This window comes from Aptenodytes patagonicus, chromosome 9 (genome assembly GCF_965638725.1).
Source record: "Aptenodytes patagonicus chromosome 9, bAptPat1.pri.cur, whole genome shotgun sequence".
Taxonomy (NCBI): domain Eukaryota; kingdom Metazoa; phylum Chordata; class Aves; order Sphenisciformes; family Spheniscidae; genus Aptenodytes; species Aptenodytes patagonicus.
Window position 1 is genome coordinate 9159694 of NC_134957.1, and position 22537 is coordinate 9182230.

General features: G+C 42.0%; 1 protein-coding gene across 22 annotated transcripts in view; it reads left to right on the plus strand.

Annotated features, from left to right (window-relative positions):
- The window catches only part of LOC143164442 (uncharacterized), an 89503-nt gene extending 71955 nt beyond the window's left edge, over nucleotides 1–17548 (plus strand). For 6 of the 22 annotated variants that reach the window (XM_076347043.1, XM_076347048.1, XM_076347046.1 and 3 more), the window contains 3 exons: nucleotides 9045–9108; nucleotides 11560–11657; nucleotides 15142–15816. In XM_076347043.1, the coding sequence (XP_076203158.1) occupies nucleotides 9045–9108; nucleotides 11560–11657; nucleotides 15142–15280 (301 nt within the window). In that variant the 3' untranslated portion in view covers nucleotides 15281–15816. Of the gene's footprint in view, nucleotides 1–9044; nucleotides 10522–11559; nucleotides 15817–16385 lie in introns of those variants that run through there. The other 16 variants (XR_012996077.1, XR_012996078.1, XM_076347054.1 and 13 more) reach the window with 11 other exon arrangements.
- Nucleotides 17549–22537: the final 4989 nt, after the last annotated feature.

Sequence of the window (22537 nt, forward strand, 5' to 3'; positions counted from 1 at the left end):
AAACTTCCCGAGTTTTGGGTGTTGGCTGGGAGATGCTCTCTGCCTGCTGCGTACTGACCCAGCGAGCAGGGCTGAATTACTCCAGCTGAAGATCTACCCCCAAGCTTTAGTTTCCCATTTCAGTATTGCAGACAGCATGGGAACTAGGTCATTGACGAGCAGAAGATAATGCACAATGGTTTGTTATAAGCCATCCCTTTGTTTGGGAAACCGGTGATCTCCGGGAGGGGAAAGGACTCCTTGCTACTTTTTAAATACCGTATTTCAAATCGGGGTTTCTAATTCAGCTTTTACCTAGCCTGATAACTGTTCATTATTGTAAGAAGGATCTCGCACAAATTGAAGTTATTCTATGCAAGATCATGGTGCCGTGGGCTCAGACTTTGCACGGTAAAGCCATCTTATAGCGTTAGTGCTTAGTGAGTACCATTAATGTGCTTTAAATTTGACTGTGCAAGTCCCGTAGTGGAAGACGTGGCTCTTGCCCCTAGAGGTTTGCAGTGTAAAATGAGTTAATAGCGCATTTCGGGCTAGCTCTGAGTGCGTATTATAAAGGACTAATTTATTTCTTGAATTTAACATTTCCCACTGCTTAGATTGTGATTTCTAGGACTATTTTCTTGTATAAAGGTATTCTTTTTTTTCTCTTTCTCTGTGCTGTGAATGGAGGAAATATTTATTTGCAAACCGAGGTGGTTGTTGCCTTTCCTTGCTTGGATGCTCATGGCATGTTTCTGGCGAACATCTAAAATTCAGTTTCCAAGGCTGTAGACAGCAAAGGGCATGTTTTGCAGAGACAAAATGAGACCGATGCAAATAAATATGCTCACAGCATGATGGGAACCCTTCTCGATGTTAAAAACCATCAAAGGAGCTAAGATATGCATGTACGGTCAAAACACAAGGCAACGTTTACTCTGGATTTATACAGTTTAACACTGCAGGGAGTTTGGGATCTTCAAAAACTATAACCCCGTCATCTCCTAAATATTTTCAGTGGTGGAAAATCTTTTGTGATCCAAGCTAGTTCGCAATGTGACTAGTCTCAAGGTAAGGTCATGGGGAATTATATTGTTTCTTTAGTGTAGTTTTCCCCTGTGTGTAATTCTTGAAGGCCAGCTGCAAACTTACTCTTTGCTGACTGACTTGGTAAACGATGTTCTGCATAAATACACTGATATATACCTGATATGACTTAAGCTAAAGAAGAACCAGAGATGTGCCAAGGAGGAAGGTGGCTCCTTTTTCATCTTTGCATTGAGCGTGTTTCTTGTTTCAGTGTCTTCTTCATTAGAATTTAATCTTTTTGGAAGCACGGTGAAAAGCCAGGTAATATCTTTAGACCTGGCCCATGCCCATAAAAGTATTTTAAGATTAATTTCATGGGTACAACCAGCTTCTCCAAACATCAGCCTTGTCTTTTTTTAACCGTAAACATAGGTATTCTACTCTTCCTGATTTGTTTTCTTTTTAGAAATGTTGTTTATTACACTGAACGGAGTGACCATGCATTGAATAGACTTTTTCTCTAAATTAAGTGGAAAAGCCATTTTTTGCATATGTTTTCTCATGTAATTAGCTATCATCTTGTTATGGGTTATCTAATTTCCAACAGAGGAACAGAGTTTGGTTATTTTTGCTTTTTCTATGGGGATTTTTCATATTTTATAAAGCTCTAGGTATAGGTACAGATGAGAAAAGAGGAGCCCAGGTAGTGGTAGCGTTCACTGAGTAGCTGATTTACAGATACGGGAGTCCCCTGGGGCTGACTTGCAACCAGATGACCAACACACTTCGCATTTTATTTATTTATCTGGCTACTTAGCACTTCTTACTGTTTCTCTTATATGAATTAATTTACCCTATAAAGCATTCCTTGCAATAATCAATGACTCATTACACTGAAAACCCACAGGAAAGATTACTTGTATGAAAAGTGTGCAAGAGGAATGTTTAACTTTTGTATTTCCAGTGATCCAGATATTTAGTGCTTTCTTTATGCCGAGTTCTCATAAGTTACAGGAGAGGTTTTTACCTTGAGCCACAGGGAGTTCAGATGGCTTAGAGTGTGGTGATATTTCCTAGTCATACCAAATCCAGTTCATTTATCATCAATATCCACAGGAAATAATAATCTGTTTATACATCACATTTCTCTGAGCTCTGCGAGGTTCTTGTTATGAATTCCTTCCAGCTGCTTTTCTCATTCCCACAGAAGAATTGCATGTGAAGGGTTACTGCTTACCCATCAGTTACTCTAACAATTATTGACTGATAACCACTGGTAATTCCAACTCTCTGACAATCTTTGATAAGGATTTTATCTAGTTATTACGCTCTAAAATGTCGCCCCACCCATAAAGGTCTTGAACTTCAGGCTGGGTAGCTGACACAGCCACCTTTTCTGGATCCTTGAATAGAAAGAGGTTAATAATATGGAACATGGAGCTTTTACAGCTACAGAAATGCCATGTAAAACTGAGAGTCGGTTCGAAACTCCTGCTTTCTGCCCCATGGGAGTGATTGCGTCCTGTAACCTTTGGAGAAGTGATGCCTGCCAGTCAGCTGCAGCTCAGCAGACAGCAATCGAGGTTCCTTTTATTCTGTCTGATGATTTTTGGAGAAAGCAAGTTAAGTAAAGTCATAAATTAAAGCAATTAGAACAAGGTAAACAAAAAAAAGCGGCTATGGCTAAGCTCATTTCCTTGACATTCTTCGCACTGCTGGTTTTGCAGTACACCAGCTTTCAGTTCTGGTTTGTTCCCCCCCACCCCCCAAATCACTGTTCACCTCTATTAATTTCCTTGTATCTATTGTAGATTTATGTTTTCTTTAAGATCAGTGTGTACTTGCGTTCAGGCAGACTTGCACCACAGCGGAGCAGATGAGCTGCTCCCATTCTAGTTTAGCAAGTGATCACATGCAAGCCTGGGAGATTTCCCATCCTGGGAAGGGTCAAGCCACACACACCAGCAATAATTACTTTACTTTTAAAGTAATCGGGGAAAAGAGGGAGAATAAGAAAGAGAGGAATGAATTCTCTCTTCAGTTTTAAGGCAGCAAGAATTGAAGTCAATTTAGCTCAACATGTTAATTAATATGTCCAAAGACCTGTAAAGTGTAATAATTTAGAGGATGAATTCCTTAAAGTGCAGGTGACCAACAGAAATCTGGATGAATACATGACACTGCCTCTACTTTTGGTTGTCAGCTAATAAATTGCATTAAAAATGGTGGCAATGCATTAAAGATTTTTGTAATACTTTGCTCCCAACTGCAAGCAGTTGTAATTGCTGTAGGGATGTTATACCGTGCTGTAGGACAGGGAAGGCTGTAAGAGTAAGTAGGGAAAAAAAGATTTCAATCCCAAATGGATGAAACCTGAGATATAAATGCATGTCTCAACCCCTAACTATGGGGTTTGGGGGAGAAAACAAACTAAATGTTATTAGTACTGTACTGAATCTATTTGTTCTGTGAATCAAAAGCTGGGTATTTTCCTTGCTCCTGTGTAATTTTATTGAAGTAAAATTGTAAAAAGCTTTTGCCTTAATGTTTTGGCCCAATCTTTTCAGTGCTTCAGGGGATTGATATAGGTTACATAGCTGACTTTCAGGCTAGTTTCTCCCTCACCAGCCTTTGCAATTCGGTGTGACTGATGGATTATAGCACTTTGGAAATCAGGCCCTAAATTCTGATGTCTACAAAACATAAAAGAGGTTGAATTGTGTGTATTTTGCCCTCAACATACACTATATTCCTTGAAGACAATAGCAAAAAAATCATATAAAATTGTCTCTTTATTTGGAGGTACTTTAATGTCAGAGGAGACTTGCTTCCAGCTAAGAAAACATTTGTTACAGAACTAAAAATGTTTGATATGCTGTTGTATCAGATAAACTTTGTTAGTGCACAGTAGCACAGTGCTGATAATTCAAGAACTCACAGGATTTTCAGCAGTAAAAGATCCCCAATGAGTGCTAAGCTCAGTGGGAAAATGCGGTACATAAATCTGCAGTGAGAGGAACGGAACAGGAGGGGAGCAGTTCTGCACTCAATTTTGGGAACCCCAAACCACCGTTGAAGGACGTTAGGGAGAAACAAAAGTGAAGAGATGATATCTTGGGGCATAAATGTTAATTTTAAAGAATTTTCATGTTAAATATAATGTTGGGCAAGACCCCATCTAGAAATCCTCAAGTCACTGGAGACTCCTGCTGTCGTTTGGCATAGGGGGAGATAATCTGTTCTAGTGGAGGAATCAGCCTCTAAATGCTGCATGGTCCCAAAGTATATTCTGCAACACACTGTTGTGCATTGCAGTGAGGAGAAGTGGTCACTGGAGGTATCAAGAAAGATGGAGAAAGGTCCAGGCAAGAAAAGCATGGCCAAAGTTGATGGATAAACTGGTTTCATGCGATGGGATGAAGAGCATCAACTTGTAAAGAAGAACTGATGCTTAAGACGAAGGGTTGTTGCTTCCAGAGTCAGCCAGCCCCGGATGATTTCAGAAGTAATTATGAAGTTGAATCTGGGAAGAGCCGGAGAGGGAATAGCAAAGCCACCAGAGAAAGACAGCAGAGGAATTTGACAACAAACTCTGGAGAGAAAACACAGTGCCATGAAGGGGGAGGACGCTCGGGCACCTGTTGTGACAGCTGTGACTAAGCATACAATGACCAGATCAGGGTGAATAATGAGAGAATCTGCTCATTTAAGAGTGTATATACAAACCCAGCAGGGACGTGAAACTGTTTTGCTTTGTTTTACTGATAATGTGTTATTGGAGTCATGTCTCTGACTGTGTCCTAGAGTGGTTCAAAACAATTACTTATATAACACAGGATATATTTAAGTCAGGGAGGACTGGGAAGGGAGAAATGTGTGTATCTCAATTTCTGGTTAAGAAGCAAAATGAAATTGTTTTTCTGAATAGATTTATTGATTTCCGTTTTTCTGACACAGGGATATCCGTCTCAAGGGCTGGATGCCCCTTGCAAAATTTGAACTGTAAAGTAATCGATGAATGAGATTAAGCCCCGTATACATCTCCTGCCAGCTGCTGGTTCATACCCTAACCTGAACTGCATTATTCTAAAAAGTAAACTCCTTAAAAATAAGCTCAGTCATTGCCACCTCCAAAAGTTGGAGCCCACCTCTGAATGGCTCCAGCCTGGTCCATGGTGGCCGGGGCTCGCCGCCGGCTGGGGCAGACAGGCAGTCCCTGGCACAGCCCCTGGCATGCCTTCTTCTTGTAATGCTCTGCTTTAGGAGTAGGCAAGCATCTTCTGGATCAGCTTTGGGGTTAAAGAGCCTGATTTTGAAGTGGCAAATGCACGGCTCTAGCAAAATTTCATCCGCATGTGAAAGAAAATTGTGTTTGCTGCTCACTTACAGAGCAGAGTAATATGCAGGACAACATCAGGGAAAGCAAAAGGAAAAGTAAAACTCAACAGATCAGTTCTTTGGGCACCAAGAAATAGCACGGTCCAACGCAACTGCCCGCACTGCAAACCTGATTCACAAATAATGGCATTCTATGCAAGAATAACCGCTGCTACTTTAATTTAAAATGAAAACCATATTGAGAAACTTTGAATACAAGGACAAGATTTATGGAATGTAAATACCTGGTGGGTGCAGCCAACCAACACGAAATATATTTAGAGGGAGCTGGAGCTCAGTCCCTGCTAGAATGCACTGTGCTTACAGATCATCGTGTACAAGGAATAAATTACAGCAGGGTTTGTCAACTAATTTGGTGGAGGTATGAATTCTTTATCTATTAATCAATGTAGGGAAGCATGAAGCACCTATAAACCATTCATCTCACTTTAGCTTCTTGTTTAAATTTAATTAGAGTTGTTCTGACTTGATTGGAAAAAATGGAAGTACCTTTGAACGTAGAGGTGTCAGATGGAGCATCTTGGATAGCACTTACTGCTGTGAGATCCTCAGGGCAATGGGTCCGGTAGTTCGGACTTTTTTCCAAAATGAACAGCCATAAAAATTGCTTACAGGGTAAGACCCCTCACTCACAAGAAAATAAAAAAGATGCTCATGGTGCCAGCACCTCACCGGCGGTTTGTAACGGTATGAACTAGTTCATTTCTCTCTTATGCCTGCAGCGGTTTTCCCCTCTTTCATCAGTTTCTCCATTCCTTTATTGTTATATATGTATGTACAAGGAGGATATATAATAGGGAAACTTAGTTTCTTCACCTTTGATCCTTATCCTAACTTTTTCTACTGCTGTCAGTGTTAAAAATTTCATTAACTGCAGTAGGAACAGACTCAGATCAATGCTTTTTTAAAAAAAAAAAAAATCCCTCAAAATTGTTTACCTTTTCTTACCATAATTTCCACAGGGATTATAGATAAGGCTGTAACACCTGTACGTAGGTAGGGTATGTTTTATACTGCACATGTAGTATGTGATGCAGATAGTTGCAACTGGAAGCGTAGAAAGCCGTGGTGGGTCACTTGCATTTCATTTCATTTAAGTTTGACTTTAAATCAGTGACATTTGCTTCTTGTTTTTTATAAAAGAATTCTTTAAAATGCTTTTTTAAAATGAAAAGTCATTGCTAAGCCTGAGAGTCCTACATACAAGACTTGAAAACTGCAGCTTCACTAAAACCCATGCACTAAATGTGATATACATTGATGTATGCATATTATGGGTAAGTATTGTTCTCTAGGTAGTGCCTAGAAATTTTAATTAATTTCAGAAACGCCCTATTTTTGTCCGTGTATGCAGATTTCAAATCTGTGCCTTCATTGATTTTGACACTGTGCAATGATGTATCCGAGCTTTCAGATGTCTGGCTCTTAGAGTTGTGAAATGATAAAACAAACAAACCCAACCGTTTCAGCCCTGTCAATCTAGTTCTCAGTGGACAGATGCCCCGGTGCTAGAAAAGCACCATCCCATGCAATACCTCTTGGCAGTGTCTAAAAAAAGCCAGAGATCTTCTAGATGCAAAAGTAAGACGGGCTTCTTGCCTCAAAAGAAGTCGTGTTTATGGCCACGCTGAAGCTCCTGAGTAAGGCTGCATGGGGAAACGTGCATAACCCCTGCGCCTGCTGTGCCTCGTTTGTGCATGGGTAAGTGATTTCTGGTCTCTCAGATAATCCATCTGATCTGCTTCTGGAGTAAGTTGCCTCTGGACAGTGATGGATTAATGGGTGAAGGTCCAGGTTTGTGCACTGAGGTTTCTGGAATGAGCTGGGTTCATTGGTAGAGTTCGTGGATTGCACCATTAATTAATCAAATGATATAATTAATTATGGATTTAAATATTTTATTGGCTGCTTATCCAGTGGGAGTTGACTAAACCTTCTAAGAAAATGGGAGGTTTGGGGTTTATGTTGGCACACCAGTCCAGGTTCAGCTGAGCACCTGGGGATGTGACAGTCTTGGTGGGGCAGAGCTCCAACGCGGCCCAGCCTGGTGAGGCAGTACCTGCCACGGAGCACGGCATCATCCTGAAAGTCTTGCAAGATGGGTCCAAAACCATGCAGAACCCACCGAATTAATCGTATGGACAACTGGCTACAACTGAGAAAGAAGACGGTGAATTGTTTTGGTACAGATGAGGTTTTCTTTTGGCTAATGATTTGTTTTTAATGTCACACATAATATCATGAGAAGTTGCAGCATTCGGGCATTTTTAATGAATTCGTATTGCTTGCATATTAGTAGGAATATTTCCACTGCAGCAAACACCATAAAGAGTTTCCACACTGGGGTATGTTATACTGCCACCAGAATTGGTTCTTCTGATGGTTCATTTCTTTTATGCTGAGAATTCAGGACCAATTCAGCTTGGTTTTATGCATCATTAGAGATTTACAATTACTTTGCTATAGTTTGTTTCTGGAAGCCTATCTCTCATGGTTAATGCTATGGGAGCCCTGTTGTGTAGAGGATGGTATTAGCCACCTTATAGCAATAAAGCGTTTGAGAAGGATTTAGAATTATGAGTGGCTAAATTCTCCTTGCAGCGACTGTAATACTGTTATCCCTTGCTGAGCTTGGGTTGAAACATTTTTTTTTCTTCCCCTCAAATTAGAAAAAAAGGCGTTTCTTCAAGAGGTTTTGAATCATTTACATGTAATTTTTTGTTGAACTGCTGCAGTCAGAAAGGAGGAATTGTGAGAAATTCCATTTGGATTTCTCAATGCTTAAAATACATTTAGATTGTATTAGTATATAATGAAAAGAAGGCCGCCTCATTTTTTATCTCACTTTTAAAAAGTGTAATCATTATTTGGGACTTCCTTTTGATTTTTAGAATTTACGCGTGTTGCTAAAGTCAATAAATGTCACAAGCTTTGCCTTTGGACAATAAGCAGTGGATCTGTATGTGTTATAATCCACATAATTCATGTTTTAGGTAAGTGCATTATTGCACTGAAACAAACATGATATGCAGCGAATAATATAAGCCCGATCTAAAGGCCATTAAAATCAATGAAAAGATTTCAAATTAACTTTTATAGCCTTTAGATCAGGCTCTAAATGGGCAAATTACAGTTATGGAGTTTCCCATTTACATACCTGTGTGCTGCATTTAATATATTTTATGGAATTGAAATTACTTGCTACTCTTTTTCATGCTTTTTTAGGATAAGAATTTGCCACGGGCATCAACAGCAGTTTTCCCAGGCTTCAGCACAAGGATTATATAGTTAACCCACAAATGACTCAAATCTTTGAAAAAATGGACATGGTTATCAGAGAGGCTTTGACGACAGCAAGGACGGGAGCGCTATCTGGCTTATTCCATCAGAGATTCTCGTTCCCTTTCATTAACGTACTCGGGACATCAACACCGGGCATCAGTCCCACGGGAATCACTTAAAACTTTTAAGGGAACATGCACAAAACCTCTGCATTATTTTAAATAGATCAAATCAGGTTTGTCTTGTGTGAGGTTAGAAGAAAGGCTACGGCACGGTAGCATTAGGGGAGAGGTTCAAAGGTTGCAGGGAATTTTCAAATCCATTGTTATAACTTGGTAATCTTTCTTCTTTTGCAGGGTTCTTGAATCCCACCGAGGATGCACAGAGCTGATCTCTAAGTCTGTGATATCTGCTGCCGCTGTAAGTGCGAAAAAGAGATGCCTCTACCTGCTCTTTCTCAGTGCCCTGTAATGAGAAACGCTTTTGGAGCAACACTGGAAATAAGCCATCACGATACCTGATTAAACCTCTTAGGAAACTGTCACTAATCACCTTCTCTGCTCTCGAGGGAATATATTTATGCATTATAAGTATACTTACTATGTGTGTGCGCTCCATAAATCACATTCAGCACTTGTATATGATGTATAAGCATATTCTATAGAATACACACAAATACAGATGCCAAACTCCCACAGAGTTCATCACTGGAAAATGTTTGAAGGATCTGATCCTTAATATTTAATGAGAAAGATGCTATTTCCTTCCTCAGCTTTTATCTCTGGTTTGGCATAGTCATTAAATTTGTTGTTTCCTTGCAAGATTATATAATTTATGACCTAATTTTAGACTTTTGTGTAACCGCACTAAAATACTCGTGGCGTATCCGGATTTCTTCGTACGGAGTGTCTCAGCATTAGACACCAGCTAGAACATGACTGCTCAGCTATGAGCTTCCCATCAGTAAGGAGTTACAAGCATTAAAGGAAAACAGCCCAACAATATTCAGATAGCATTACAGGATTAGATCGTGGGTTTTGTTGTTCCCTGTAAAAATATGATTTAGCAGCATTTCCGAAGCCCGCCATATGCGGCGGTTGGCAGGAATCCCCAGGTAATGCAGTAATCACCCAGCAACTCCTATTACTTAAAATATTTTCATGTAGCAGCTTCCAACTTTCAGACCGTTCTCGGAAAAATTCATGCAGCCTTCGTCGCAGGGAGGGATGTACGGAGCTGGGGAAAGGAGGTGAAGAATGACACTTAGTGCTTTAAAGTGACTATCAGCCCCCTCGCCCTCTGGAAGAAGGCATTTGCTCCGCAGCACCAGGCTGGCTGGGGTGATTTTTTTGCTGCACAAGGTGTTGCCAGATAACTCCTAAATGAATTACGCTAAAGCTGCAGCCGTATTTTTTTTTTTTTTGTCTTCTGTGTGTCCAGGGTAATTCAGTGGTGTCATAAATAGTGCCATGAGTTTCAGGTATTTTGTCAATTTAAACCATATTGTTTGGACCAGTCTTTCATCAAATGTAATATATCGGCTATTGCATTAATGCGTTTTGAGAGCACTTTATTCTGGTGTTTAAGAGGACGAGGTTAGATGCTTGCTTTGTGCCTGCAGTACAGTTATGTGGCTTTTTTCCTCTTTTTCTACCTTACCCCGAGGTGTCTAACACGGCTGACAGAGGTGGGGTGCTGCCTCCTCAGACCAGCACCCGGAGCGATAGGGACCACGTACGTGCAGCTCACTGCACCGCTCTAACGTGGCAACTTAACGCAGCATACGGGGTGAGGGGCGTGCCTACGTGAAAGAAAAATAATCCTTATGAAAAGGTGACATTATTTCTTGGAATAAGAAAGATTGGAGAGTGTATCTGCTTGGCTTTAATGGAGCAGTTCCAGGAAAGCAGCAGCGACCAAAGTGTTTTCAGTATCACATAATTCAAGAGTAAAATCATAAGTCCAATTACCATTTCAGCCATTTCTGGCCTTGGGAAACCTATGCTAATATTTATTATTATATGATTGACCTATGATTTCTTCATCATTTACATTAGCAACTATGATATTCATAGTAACATCCTTTAAATCATATAAGCAGATGTCAACAGTGCATGATGAAGTCACATCCTGCAGATTTTTTATTTACTTAGTTCATTTTTTTCCTGGTAAAATAACATTGTGAGATGCATAATCTCACCTCCACGAGGCCTCTAGGGGCGTATATAATCACAGAATGCATTTTCTATAATCTCACAAAATGAGTCAATTCTATCTGAGGTACAAACAGTTATACAAAGTCAGTATTTCACTTCCATCACCGCCTGACGTCACCTTCCACACAGTGCAAGAAAATATTTACTTAGCTCTTTGACATGAATTGCCACAAAGCCTTCGGAACAAAAAATCAAGGAAAGCAAGGAATTAAAATGGAATAACTTGATTTAAAGAATTTAGCCCCCTTTCTGGGTGCAGGATTTAGATTTGTAACTTTGTGACATGTTTTCTTATAATGTTTGGACTGGCCATAGACACCTCTAATCTCTGTTCTTCAGTGAAGTGCCTATGCACAAATCAATCAGGGAGTTGCCCAGAATATCCAAAGCTGGAAGCTGATCCTCTTTCTTCATCAGCTAAATATTTCCTTTGCACAAGTGAGCATTTCTCTGGGTGAATTAAGGTACTGCATTTATTTTCCGGACAGCTTCCCGAGCCACGTTGTTTCTGATGCTTTTCCGTGCAAAGCGCTGCAGAGCAGGCAATACTCGACAATAATCTCCCTGAAAACAGCTTATTGTTCCATACAGGCATTACCAGCTGTAATTCTTATTGCCTCTAAAAATCACTTTTTATTCTTTCTGCCCCTCCCAGCACAGGGGAGGGCACAGACGGGCTCCTCGGTGTCGGAGTGGTGAATTCCCAGCCCAGCCCCGATATGCGGCGGGGGAGGACAGCCGCTTCTGCACCGTGTAGGTGAGGTGCCAAGGGCAGCCTCGGGCTTCTCACCGCCTTCAAGTAGAGTTGATATAATTGTATTTATCCACAAAGAGACAGTAACATTTTTTTTCAGACTGTTCTGGTGATGTGTCAAAAGGTTCTAGTTCTCCGTTTGTCTCCCGTATTCACCACTCGTCTTCCTGCCTCAGCGCAGCTCCCGCTATTGTTCACCTCCAGAGAGCACAGCCAGGTGTTTTTCAGCATCTCCTCTGGAAATGTGCCACATCTGCGGAGCTCAGGGAAGTGGGATCCGTCAGTGCCCGCCGGAGAGGACTGTCTTCGATTGCCTTCGTCTCTCATCCATCGCTTTTTTACGGAAGTTAAATTCTTCTGAATTCACATTGCCTTAAAGGGTTTACCTGGCTCAGCAGGTGTCAGGTTTAGGATGTTTCAGATGGTTTCTGGGTCATTTTGGACAAATTTTTAAGGTTCGTGGACCTTATACAGGTTGTCAGGCAGGTGGACTCTTTTCTACTCTCTGGGCACGAAACCCTGAAAATGCCCTCTCATTTCTAGCTGCAAGACGGGGTAAAAAGGTCAGAATAGTCCTAGATCGTGTTTCTGAAGATTGGCGGTGTATAATAATTATTAACAGTTTCTGTAATGGTGCAGGTTACAGACACAGGACCAAACACCTGCAGTGAACCTCCTCAGGCGAAATTCTCCTCGGCTTCAATCATGGTTTTTCCGGAGAAGAGACCGCTGGCTGCGCTCAGGGCGATCCGCGTGTTCCTGGCTTAAGAGGCACTTATAATCTACTGCTAAGAGACTTATTAGCAATGTAAAAATGAATTTCAAGCAAGAAAAGTATTCTTCCTAGAAGAAATATATTTTTTGTAAAATTAGTTTTGCTGACAGAAGTAATTGGGCTAACTCCTTGGGACTATGGATGTTATTTGTTGCCCCTTATCTTACCAAAGCAAAGGGTGCCAAATACTTTGAACTTTGTAAATAATTGTTTCCGAAGTGTTTTTTTTCCCCTCTATAAATTCTTTAGAGAAAAGCTGGCTTCTAATCCTTTCTCTTCCAAAGCTTTTACAGCACAGCTTCTTCCCACTCTAGATATCTTTTATTTTCCCTTTTTGGGTTTTAATATTTCTTAGATATTATAAAAGTCTCTTTTAAGGGTAAATCTAGAGCTTTTGCTCAGATTGGAAAAGTCATTCCTAAAGCTTTAATAGATTGGAGAGAGAAACCCCCCCCAAAATGAACTTTATTTTGAACTGCCATAGATGCTGGGGCTGTGGCTTGGAGACGAACATCCAAGAGCCTGACTGGTGCCCAGAGCAGGGGTCCTGGCCATCGGTCTTGCCATTTTTTCTTGCTCCAGATACCCAGCTGGTGCAAACAGCTGGCGGAAGGGTTGGCCCTTTGCTGGTTGTTCATGTCTTCTGGGCTGTACAGGAGCCGGGCGCTGCTCTGCCTGCTCCGTCCCACCCCACCGGTGCTCACTATCCCCTCCTGTGCTGTGGAGAGGAGCACGGTTTTCTTGCAAACACAGTTTTTCTCGGTTTTATTTCACTTTTGCAACCACAGCAACAAATATTAACCCAGAAACAGGACAGAAAGCTCTCCCAGAGTGTGCATTATTAAAGCAGTGTCAGAAGCCTGCAGGAAATCCACGCTTATTATTTGCATAAAACCAAGCAAACTCACGGATGTGGGAAAACTGAAATGCTGGAAAAGCAAGACATGACTTACTCCATCATCCTGGGAAGTTGAACGTGAATGTTTTTACTTGTCTGTCTATCTGCTATCTATCTATGTGTTTACTTATTTTGGCGAAAGACACAAATAATGAGAAGCGTATGTCTCTAACCAGAGCGGTTACCTTGCCTTAGGTTCTCAGAGGTGACAAGGATGGGTATAGTTTGGGCAGACCTGCATAGCCCAGAAAAATAAATGACAGCTTCCCATGCTTGCATTGTCACTGGAGCAGGGGTGGGTGTTAAATCCCAGCCTTCAGCCTAAGGCAGCAACCTAAACCAGGGAGCAGCAAAGCCCAGGCATCCGTGGGGAACTTCTGGAGTCGCAGAGCCTCATAGCAGATCCCAAAGGAAGGATCCTTGTTGAGACACCGTGTTGAATCAGTCTCAAACCAAGCATACAAAAACCCCATGGCCAGCGTAGGGCTCATCAGCCCTTCGTCTAGTCAAGATCCAGCTGCTGTTGAGGGATGCTGACTTGTTTGTGTTGTGGTGCCATTCCCCAGCTGTCCTCCAACACGAAGCGGGGGGAAAGTAATTCCTGTTAAGGCCAGCTGTGAGACTGACTTCTTGAGTCTTCAAGTCAGAACTTGGTGGTAGGGGGCTCCCACCAAGACTGATCTTCCCTCCTTCCCCTCCTCCAAAGCCAGCGGTTTCAGGTCTTAGATGCCACCAGCAGCTCCCTGGGCGCTTGGTTGATGGTTTGCTCCCTGACCCAGCTGAAGTGGGAAGGAATTTAAGATTTCCAGTATTTTTTTTTTCCCAAAAAAAAAGTAGTTTATGATTTTTAAGAAGGCACCTTACAGCAGAGCCCAAATGGGAATGTTTGCGTTTGATACCATCCATCAACGCCAAGACACCGAGGGAGCGGCTCCTCCAGCTCCTCGCGTCGCGGTGGACAGAAGGAGCTGTCAGGGAGCCGCGTGCGGCCGCTGCGTTGAGCGGGGCGGGAGCCGTGCTGGCAGAGATCCCTTCCGCAGAGGGGATTTCTGCACTGACAATTTTTGGCTCCTTTAGGTTACTTTGGAGCTGCACAGAATATGTAATGTTCTGCACTCGCGGAGGGGCTGACAGGGAACTTAAATACAGATTGCAAAGATAGATCATCTCCCAGCATCACTTTGTTTTCTGCTGCTCTAAAATCATTTTACTTGTTCCTGCAGCTCCTATAAAGCCAGAAGAGCTCTCTAGATTTGCTTCCCGGATGCCTTTTTCTCCTCTGCTTACAACTATAAAAGCAGCTTTTCATGCTCCAAATCAGAGATAAAATGAAATCGCTGCTGAAGAAATAAAACACAAGGCTAATCAAATTGTAGCACAGGAAGCAGCCTTCAGCCAGTGCATTTTTTGAGAGCTATTTTTAGAATATATTTTTATTTTGTCACTCCATACGGGAAGTCAAATCCATATGGTTTGGGAGAATGGAAGGTTGTGCTTTTATAGAGATCTCGCAAACCATCCCTGCTCAGCCACGTACTTAAACATGTGCTTAAATCCAATTGTCTGCGATGGGACTGAAGCACATAAACTCCTCGTGACTGGGGCCTCGGGCCCTGTCTGAGGTTGTAACAGTATTACTCCCTCCTGAGATGTAAAACTATTCTATATTCGTTAAACCAGTCTCCAGTTAACTTGGCTCTTCTTAATTATGGCATTTCTCATTCATACACCTTCCTCTTTTTTTTTTTCATTTCTTCATTTCTTCTCCGTCCTTCGGATGCCCCGATGAATGCCTTTGGTCCGGCACCAGCCAGGATGCAAAGCTGAACATCCATAACCATCGCTCTCCTGCTCTTCACAGTAGATGTTGCTACCCTGCAAATGGCAAGATTAATGCGGTGTTGGGGAATGTGACTGTATTCTGCCCACAACACCGCGGCACCCTCTGAGTATGCTGATGAAGCAATAATTGACTAGAAAAGGTATCGTTCTTCTGATAAACTAAATGTATAAAATTAGAAACACGTCCTCTCTGTTAATCCACCAGATGACCCATTTTACTTGTGTTTTAGGTTGTTCTATGGGACTTAACCAAAACCTATGTTTCTTCTAAGGAATTTTGTGAGATGGTTAAAAACGCCGACAGGAAGTTTCTAACCTGGTAAATTCCAGAGGATCATTTTATGAATATTTTCTGTTGTAATCCTGGAGTTCCTTCCTTGTGTAGTTTCTCAGAAGGTGAAATTAAAAAAAAAAAAAAATAAAATGTGTTATTACAATTTGAAAGGCAAAATTTGCCTGAGCCTGTGTTCCTTGTGCTCCCAACTCTACCATTGACTGCGGTATTGAGGTACCATTTTTACAGGCGAGTGGGGATGCCCCTAAAGCAGTAGCACATGTGATAACAGTCATGGGGGGACTTGAGTTTTTCAGGCTTACCAAGTCCTTAGAGGTGTGGGTGGCCGGATCAGCCTGTCGGCTGCTGAATGCCGACATTATAGATGCCCAAATCTATAATTAAAAATCATCTTTGAAACTCAAAAGGCTCCTGAGGTGCTTTGTAGGCAGACTTTCGCTGCCTGGGCTCCCCCCAGGCTGGCAGGCAAGCTGCAGGCAGGAGAAATGCAAATCAGGGAGGGTTTTGTCCTGTGGTTCACCCCAGCTGTATGCACAGAAAGCCAAGCAGCGCTGCGTGACAGGCAAGAGGCAAAGCTAAATTGGACGTAAGTTAGTACAAAGTGCTTAAATAACTCTTTTAATACGTCTGAGATGATAGCTGACTTTGTCTACAAGTGCTCTGCACGGCATAGCAAAATGCAGCTGGATGCTTCTATATGTAGTGTAATGAGCAGAGGCTCAGAAATTTGGGTGGTGTGGATTACACAGGTTCAGCGTAGCAACCACCCTGCAGAACTGCTTCCTGACTGAAGGAGAAGTCATTTTCTGTGTTACTTTTGATTCAGGACTTGTATTTGGCCTCAACGTGAAAGCAGAGCTAATGAAAGAGCAGGGCATTGGCAGTTAATATTTTTAGGCTTTTTTTTTTTCCCTTAGGAAACAATTCTCCACCCTTTTATTTTGGTTAAAGTGTAATGGGATTAGGACTGCACAGTGGAGAATTCAGCATGGCAGAAGGATGGGAAGCACAGAGATTTCTGAGATGGTTTGGATGCTGCTTCCACCAAGTAGAAGGGATGTTGTACTAAAATTGTTGATCAAAACTGAGACCTCACATGGATTATTTTATTGGAAAGCCGAGAAAAAAACCACCGATTTTTTCCCCCACAAATATAAAGCAGAGATCTTGTGTAAGAGGAGAGAATGTTAAAATAACCAAGCACCAGAAGGGGCTGCAAGGAAAAGCCTGAGAAAGAAACTGTCAAAAGTTTTAAAAGAAATTTTATGAAGCCATATTTAGAACCACAGAATCATAGAATCATTTAGGTTGGAAAAGACCTTTAAGATCATCGAGTCCAACAGTAGGTCTTTATATTCCAAATCTATGACCATTTTGAAATCAAAATAACTACTGTTAAATTATTTGCTCAAAGTAGCTTTATAGTCAGGAAACCCCCATCATTTGTATCCCACTTTAAAATATATATTCTATATCATTCTGAAATCCCAAAAGACAATAAAAAATACCTGGACTTATGATGTTTAGATGTGTTGGAATTAGATGCAAGTTGCTGGGTTTTCCCAGAAATGTTATTCTGGAATATTTGAATAACTCAGCTTTTGGACCAGGTGCTTGGGTTGTGCGTGTGACGTGGGTACGTGGTCACTATGCAGTAGACTCGTGATGTCGCTGCGTCTCCTGTACATCACTTAGCACAGCTGAACATCATGGCCCCAGTAAAGCCAACCAAGAGTTTGCCGGTGACTTCAATGGAGCCAGAATTTCATCCCAGGCCAGGAGCAGCTGATGAAGAGTGCCACGGGCTGGTGACCTGAAGCAATTTCAAGTCAGTGATGTAGAAGTGAAAAAAATTCCTTGTCACATAACTGATCTCATCAGCAACCCAGGGTACCCAAATTTCACTTTGGATTTTCTACCGGGTCTCCATTCACATTGCAACTATGTAGATAATATGTTAAGGCATTATTCTTAAAAAAGTAAAGAATTAATTTCTTTAAGAGGTGGGCGATTTGTAGAAGACATTTGTGTAAGTTTGCATTCTAAATGTGATTTATATTTATAAATAAATTTGCATAAAATCTCCAGCTCTCGATGTCATAGTTCTATTTTATCTTTAATTCAGGTGCTCAAGAAATGTAAATTATTTTTACAGCTAAATAAAAGCTATACAAAACTGCCAAGAAAGAATAATGAGATACACATTGTGCCATGCAGCCATGATAAATCCAGCAGCACCATGGTTACAGTCAAAATGTGAGGCCATCAGCAACGAGGGAATATCAGCACATATAGATTCCTCTGACGAGATTTAGCAAACTAATCTTAACTGGGGAAGCTCATGACACTAGGTCAGCAAGAGAAAATATTTACCTGAAAGACAGACAGGCACCTAAAATGAGGAGGAACAGTTGGTTTATATGACAAGGGTTTATTATAGATTAAAACCACCAGCTGTAGCTGGGCCAGGCTCTGCATACGTGCTTTGCAGAAATAAAGATATCAGCATTCCTGTAACATGGCGAGGTTTGCAAATTATTGGTGGGTTTGCTAATGACAGTATGCGCTTATAAAATACAGCTTGGTCATGAGGATGGCACCAGTGAGAAGGTATATTTGCACCCCCTTAGTCATTGTGGTAAAAGGCTCCAGTGCTACGGCTCTGGAATGACTAATAGACTAAGACATGGGATCCCCTCATTAGAAATTAACTCAAACATGAGGAGATAATTAGACCAAACGAGGGTGTGAAGAACCTCAGCTGACAGTAGTCAAAGGAAAGTAAATAAAAGGTGCACCGAGTCTATCTGCCCTCTTCCTGGTGAGGAGGCTTAAGGGATAGGTTGCCTGGATTTTCAAGAGGACAAACCTTGCTTTCCATGACTCGTCTGTGACTGAATGTAGGTAGGTCCCATCGTTCTCTGTTTTTTGTCTCGTCTCTGGCTATGTTTCCCAGTAATACTTGTTTTTCTGGTGTGCGTTTTTGCTGTTTGTTTGCTGCTGGAAGTGTCTTAATCCACCTTGCTCTTTAAAGTTTACATAAAATGAACTAAAGCTGATATGCACAGCACTGCTGACTAGTTGCTATTCCCTGTTTGCTGAATTACAGTGGTCTTGCTTTAATTAAACTCAGTATCGAGGTCAAACAGCTCCAAGAGCGGCTTGCCAGGAGCTAGGTGACTGCTCCAAGGCTCTTTGCAGGAGGAGGCATACAGAAGACCGGGCAGTGATGAAGGGGTGCATTCAGTGTTTTCTGGGTGACCAGCTATGTAGGATGTTTAGAGGAAGCAGCTGTGATGAGCTCTCCTGTAGTGCCTAAATTTTGTAGAATCTCTTTGCTTTAGAGCTGTCACTATCAAATTTTATTTTGTGGCAAAGTGTATGGGGTGTATAGCAAACCTTGTGTTTTGGAGTCTGCCGCTCTTCCCCTTTGGGTTTCCTCTTCCAGTCAAAAAAGAAGCAGCAGTTTTGCGATAAGCTTTATACTGGCACCAGACAGGACACTGCATGATGCTGAGCACCTCGTCAAGGAAGTGCTGAGCCTTTTGAGCCCTGTGGGTTTAAGGGCCGCTGGGTCCGCAGCATCCTGAAGAACTGAACCCTGTGATGCTCAGTTTTCCCAAGCGCGTGGACAACAGTTTGCAGTGAATAGGGACAGCCTAAAACTTGTGTCAAAAGAAATGCTTTGTTTTGCTGAATCAGGGCGGTGAATGCATGTGCATCTCGGAGAGTGCGGACAGGCCTGTTGACTCCTAAGGACCACTCATGTGCCTTAATTGAGTATGTGCATGAATGCTTAACTGGGTGGGATCAACATAAACATCCCTGAATGTCAAGCTCTCTTCTGTGTCTATTTTGTAAAGCTAATGACCACCAGGCATTGAAAACCTGGTTCTGGTCTTTGGAGATGCTGAGGCATCTTATTTCGTATTTTTAAAGGTGAATGCCTTCACCTTAAAATAAAATGTCTTTATTTCAGAGACGTTGGAGCATAGAAAAATGGAGAGCTGTAAACTTAACGTCCTTGGAAGTTTAAGATTTTTTTTAAATGTCCATAACTTAAAAAAGGAGCCAAATAATGCTGCTTAGAAACATTTAAAAACAAAAAATCATGCTCAGCAGACAGCTCTTACGACAAGGCTCTGCCCAGAGCGAATTTTTATGCTTGAGTTATAAACCCTTGAAAAATGGGGATCCTAATGCAAAAGCTGACACAGCTTTAACTACAGCAGCTCTAGTAAGTGCTGCTATAATTATTTGCTCATTAATTACAAATTTTGCAAGACACGAGAGTAACACAAATTGGAAAATAGGAATAATTATCAGTAATAATGCCACAGAAGCTGGGCACATTGAAAGTATATTCCTCTTTAAATTTAATAATAGCAAGACAGCTAGGAAACTAATAAGAAATACATAATTGAAAATTAACCTTGCAAATCTGCTGTTAATAAACCATGGTACTCTTGCGTTACAATAATTTTACAGAGCCCTTAATTTGCATTTGAAGTGTTATTCCAGGTAATACTTTGTGTGTTCACAACAATTAGTATGTCTTTGAATTAAAACAAAAATGCGAAGGTAGGATTTAGTATAGCTGAAGAGTACGGAATAGTATATGCTGTAGTTTTTAGTAGCTCAGAGCTTGAATGATTGGAAACCAAACGTACAATGGTGATTTTTGTGCCTGCTGTTATGCCTGAATGCTGTTTTGTTGTTGTTGAATTCGAGTATTGTGGTGTTCTGTGCTTTCATCCTTAGCTTGTGTAAATACACCAGTTGGGCTGTTGGATCGCTCTCATCCTCTGAGGTGCGAAGCTTGGTTACTTAGGGGTGCGCAAATGCATCGATAACAGGTAGTGTGTGGCCTTTGAAATACTCTGCTACAGGGCGTGCTCTTACTGTTGTGTTTGAGTAGTTTTAACTATTCTAATCGGGGCAGGCTGCTGGAGGCGCTGGGGTTTGAGCAGGGTAAGTCGGCGTAGCCTGAGGTTTAACGGAAAGGTGCTGCTTTACTGGAGGCTGGCACCTTGTGCCTGTGGTCCTCCATTCAAAGGGAAACGGTACTTCCTTACGGATGCTTTATATCTGTTGCCAACCGACAGAAGTCTACAAAAATCTGTTAAATCAATCAATTTGCAAGTAAGGATGAAGAGAATTGTTATTCAAAACTCGGGCTGAGTCAACTGCTCTTGCTAAATATCTCCCACTCATAAAATAAACCCGATGCATATTGCTGCCTGCTCCTTGCGTTCAGTCACAGAAAACTTGCACATTTGTAGCCGAGAAGTGTTTAATAATTTCGGTGCTCATATCTACCGAGCTCTGAGTGCTCAGCGGAAGAAAGAGGATGGACTGTAACAAAGAGGAATGTCCCTGACTGCAGGCTTGTACTTATATCGCAGTGTTAATGGCAGTGGAGGTATATACAGGGTTTCAAAGTTGTGTATGGCCGAGCAGCTTAAAAAAAAATAAAAAAAATAACCCGGAGACCTACAGTGTTTGGCATCAGAGAGGAGGAACATTGTACACAAACAATTGGGTTAAGAGTGTGCACTCCAAACAGCGTTTCTGCACAATTCCAAACTCCATCGAGGGCTGCATGTAAAATGTTGGCTTCTTTGTGCAAACCCACAAATCCTAGGGAAAAGGCCATTAGGGGTCAGCAATTCAGCTGTTTGTCTGCTCACTTTATGTAAGAGGTTAGCAGCAGTATGCTTTTTGTCCAAAGCCAGCAATAGCAGGAACAGCTTGTTTCTGAAAGGGCTGTGGCTCCCCTAGTAGTGATAGAAGAAGGGGTCTTGAAATAAACCTTGAACGTGGATAGTCTTTGATTTGACCTTTTGTCCATTTATTTGGCTATAAGCGTATGCTTAGCGCAGCATTTGACTCCTGTCACTCCCTTCCCTAACAGCCTATATAGCTCAAGCTCCACCAGCGCAGACATTTTTCCTCCATTTTGGTCTGTTTCAGGGAATTTGGAAAACATTGCAGTGTGGGACAATAAGGCATTTTGGTTGCCCAAGCTCTTCCTCCGGAGGAGCTCAGGATGTTGTATGGAAAAGCAAACCTCCCAACCCCTCGCACCCTCTGGGTGAAGTCCCAACAGCATCGCAAATCTCAGTGGCTTCAGCCCACGGGAGCAGAGGATGGCGATGTCCCCCCTCCAGATGCCTTTGAAATCAGTTTTCATTTCTGTATTTTTTTAAGATGTAAACTGACTGTAAAGTCTCTTCTGCTTTGGGGGCAAACCATGGAAAGCTCCCAAAGTAGTGGAGTGGGGCTTATTTGCGTGAACTCAGTGTGGCTGTGTCTGACTTGAAATGTGCTGATGTGAGGAGAGCTTCGCTTGATCCATGAAGCTTTGTTTTGGAAATGGAGCAGAGTGAGGACGGGTGTTCCTCAGCCTGGTGAGGATGTAACCATTGCATTTGTGAATGCAAGATTGAATAGCGTGGAGTTGAGATGACCCCGTGAAGGACTGCTGAAGACTGGTTAGATGCAGCTTCCCTCCCATGTGTGTCTGTAGCTCCTGTTAGCAGTTCCCTGCAAGCGCTGGGGCTGTACTGGATTTCCTGCGGAAGCTCAGAAGCTCTGCCAGCTTCCCAGCCCGAGAGAGGCACTGAGCAGAGCTTTCGGTGCGAGCAGAGGTGAGTGTCGGGTGGAGAAGGCTTTGAGAGCTGAATGGATGAAGAGGAGCGGAGACCAGGCAGTCACTGCTTCAACCTTGAGAAAAAGGAAACGGAAAATACCCTCTCCTCCACCAGAAAAAACAAGAGGCTCTAGGAGAAATGTGCCTCTTAATGATGCTCCTGAGGCAGCCTCTGATCAGTGATTCCCGATCAGTATTCTGTTCATCACCGCTTTCTCAAGGAAAGACATAAAGGAACAACTTAGCCAAAAGGAATCTATTTTTAGAAGATGGAGAGATGATTTTTTTCTAACCATTCTGCTGTTGTTTATACTGCGTAGTTCTTGAGTTATTTATTTCAGTGGGAGTTGATGCAAAGTGGGACGGTGTTTAATGTGTGGAAGGATGGTGAAATCCATCCTACAGCTGTCCTTGCTA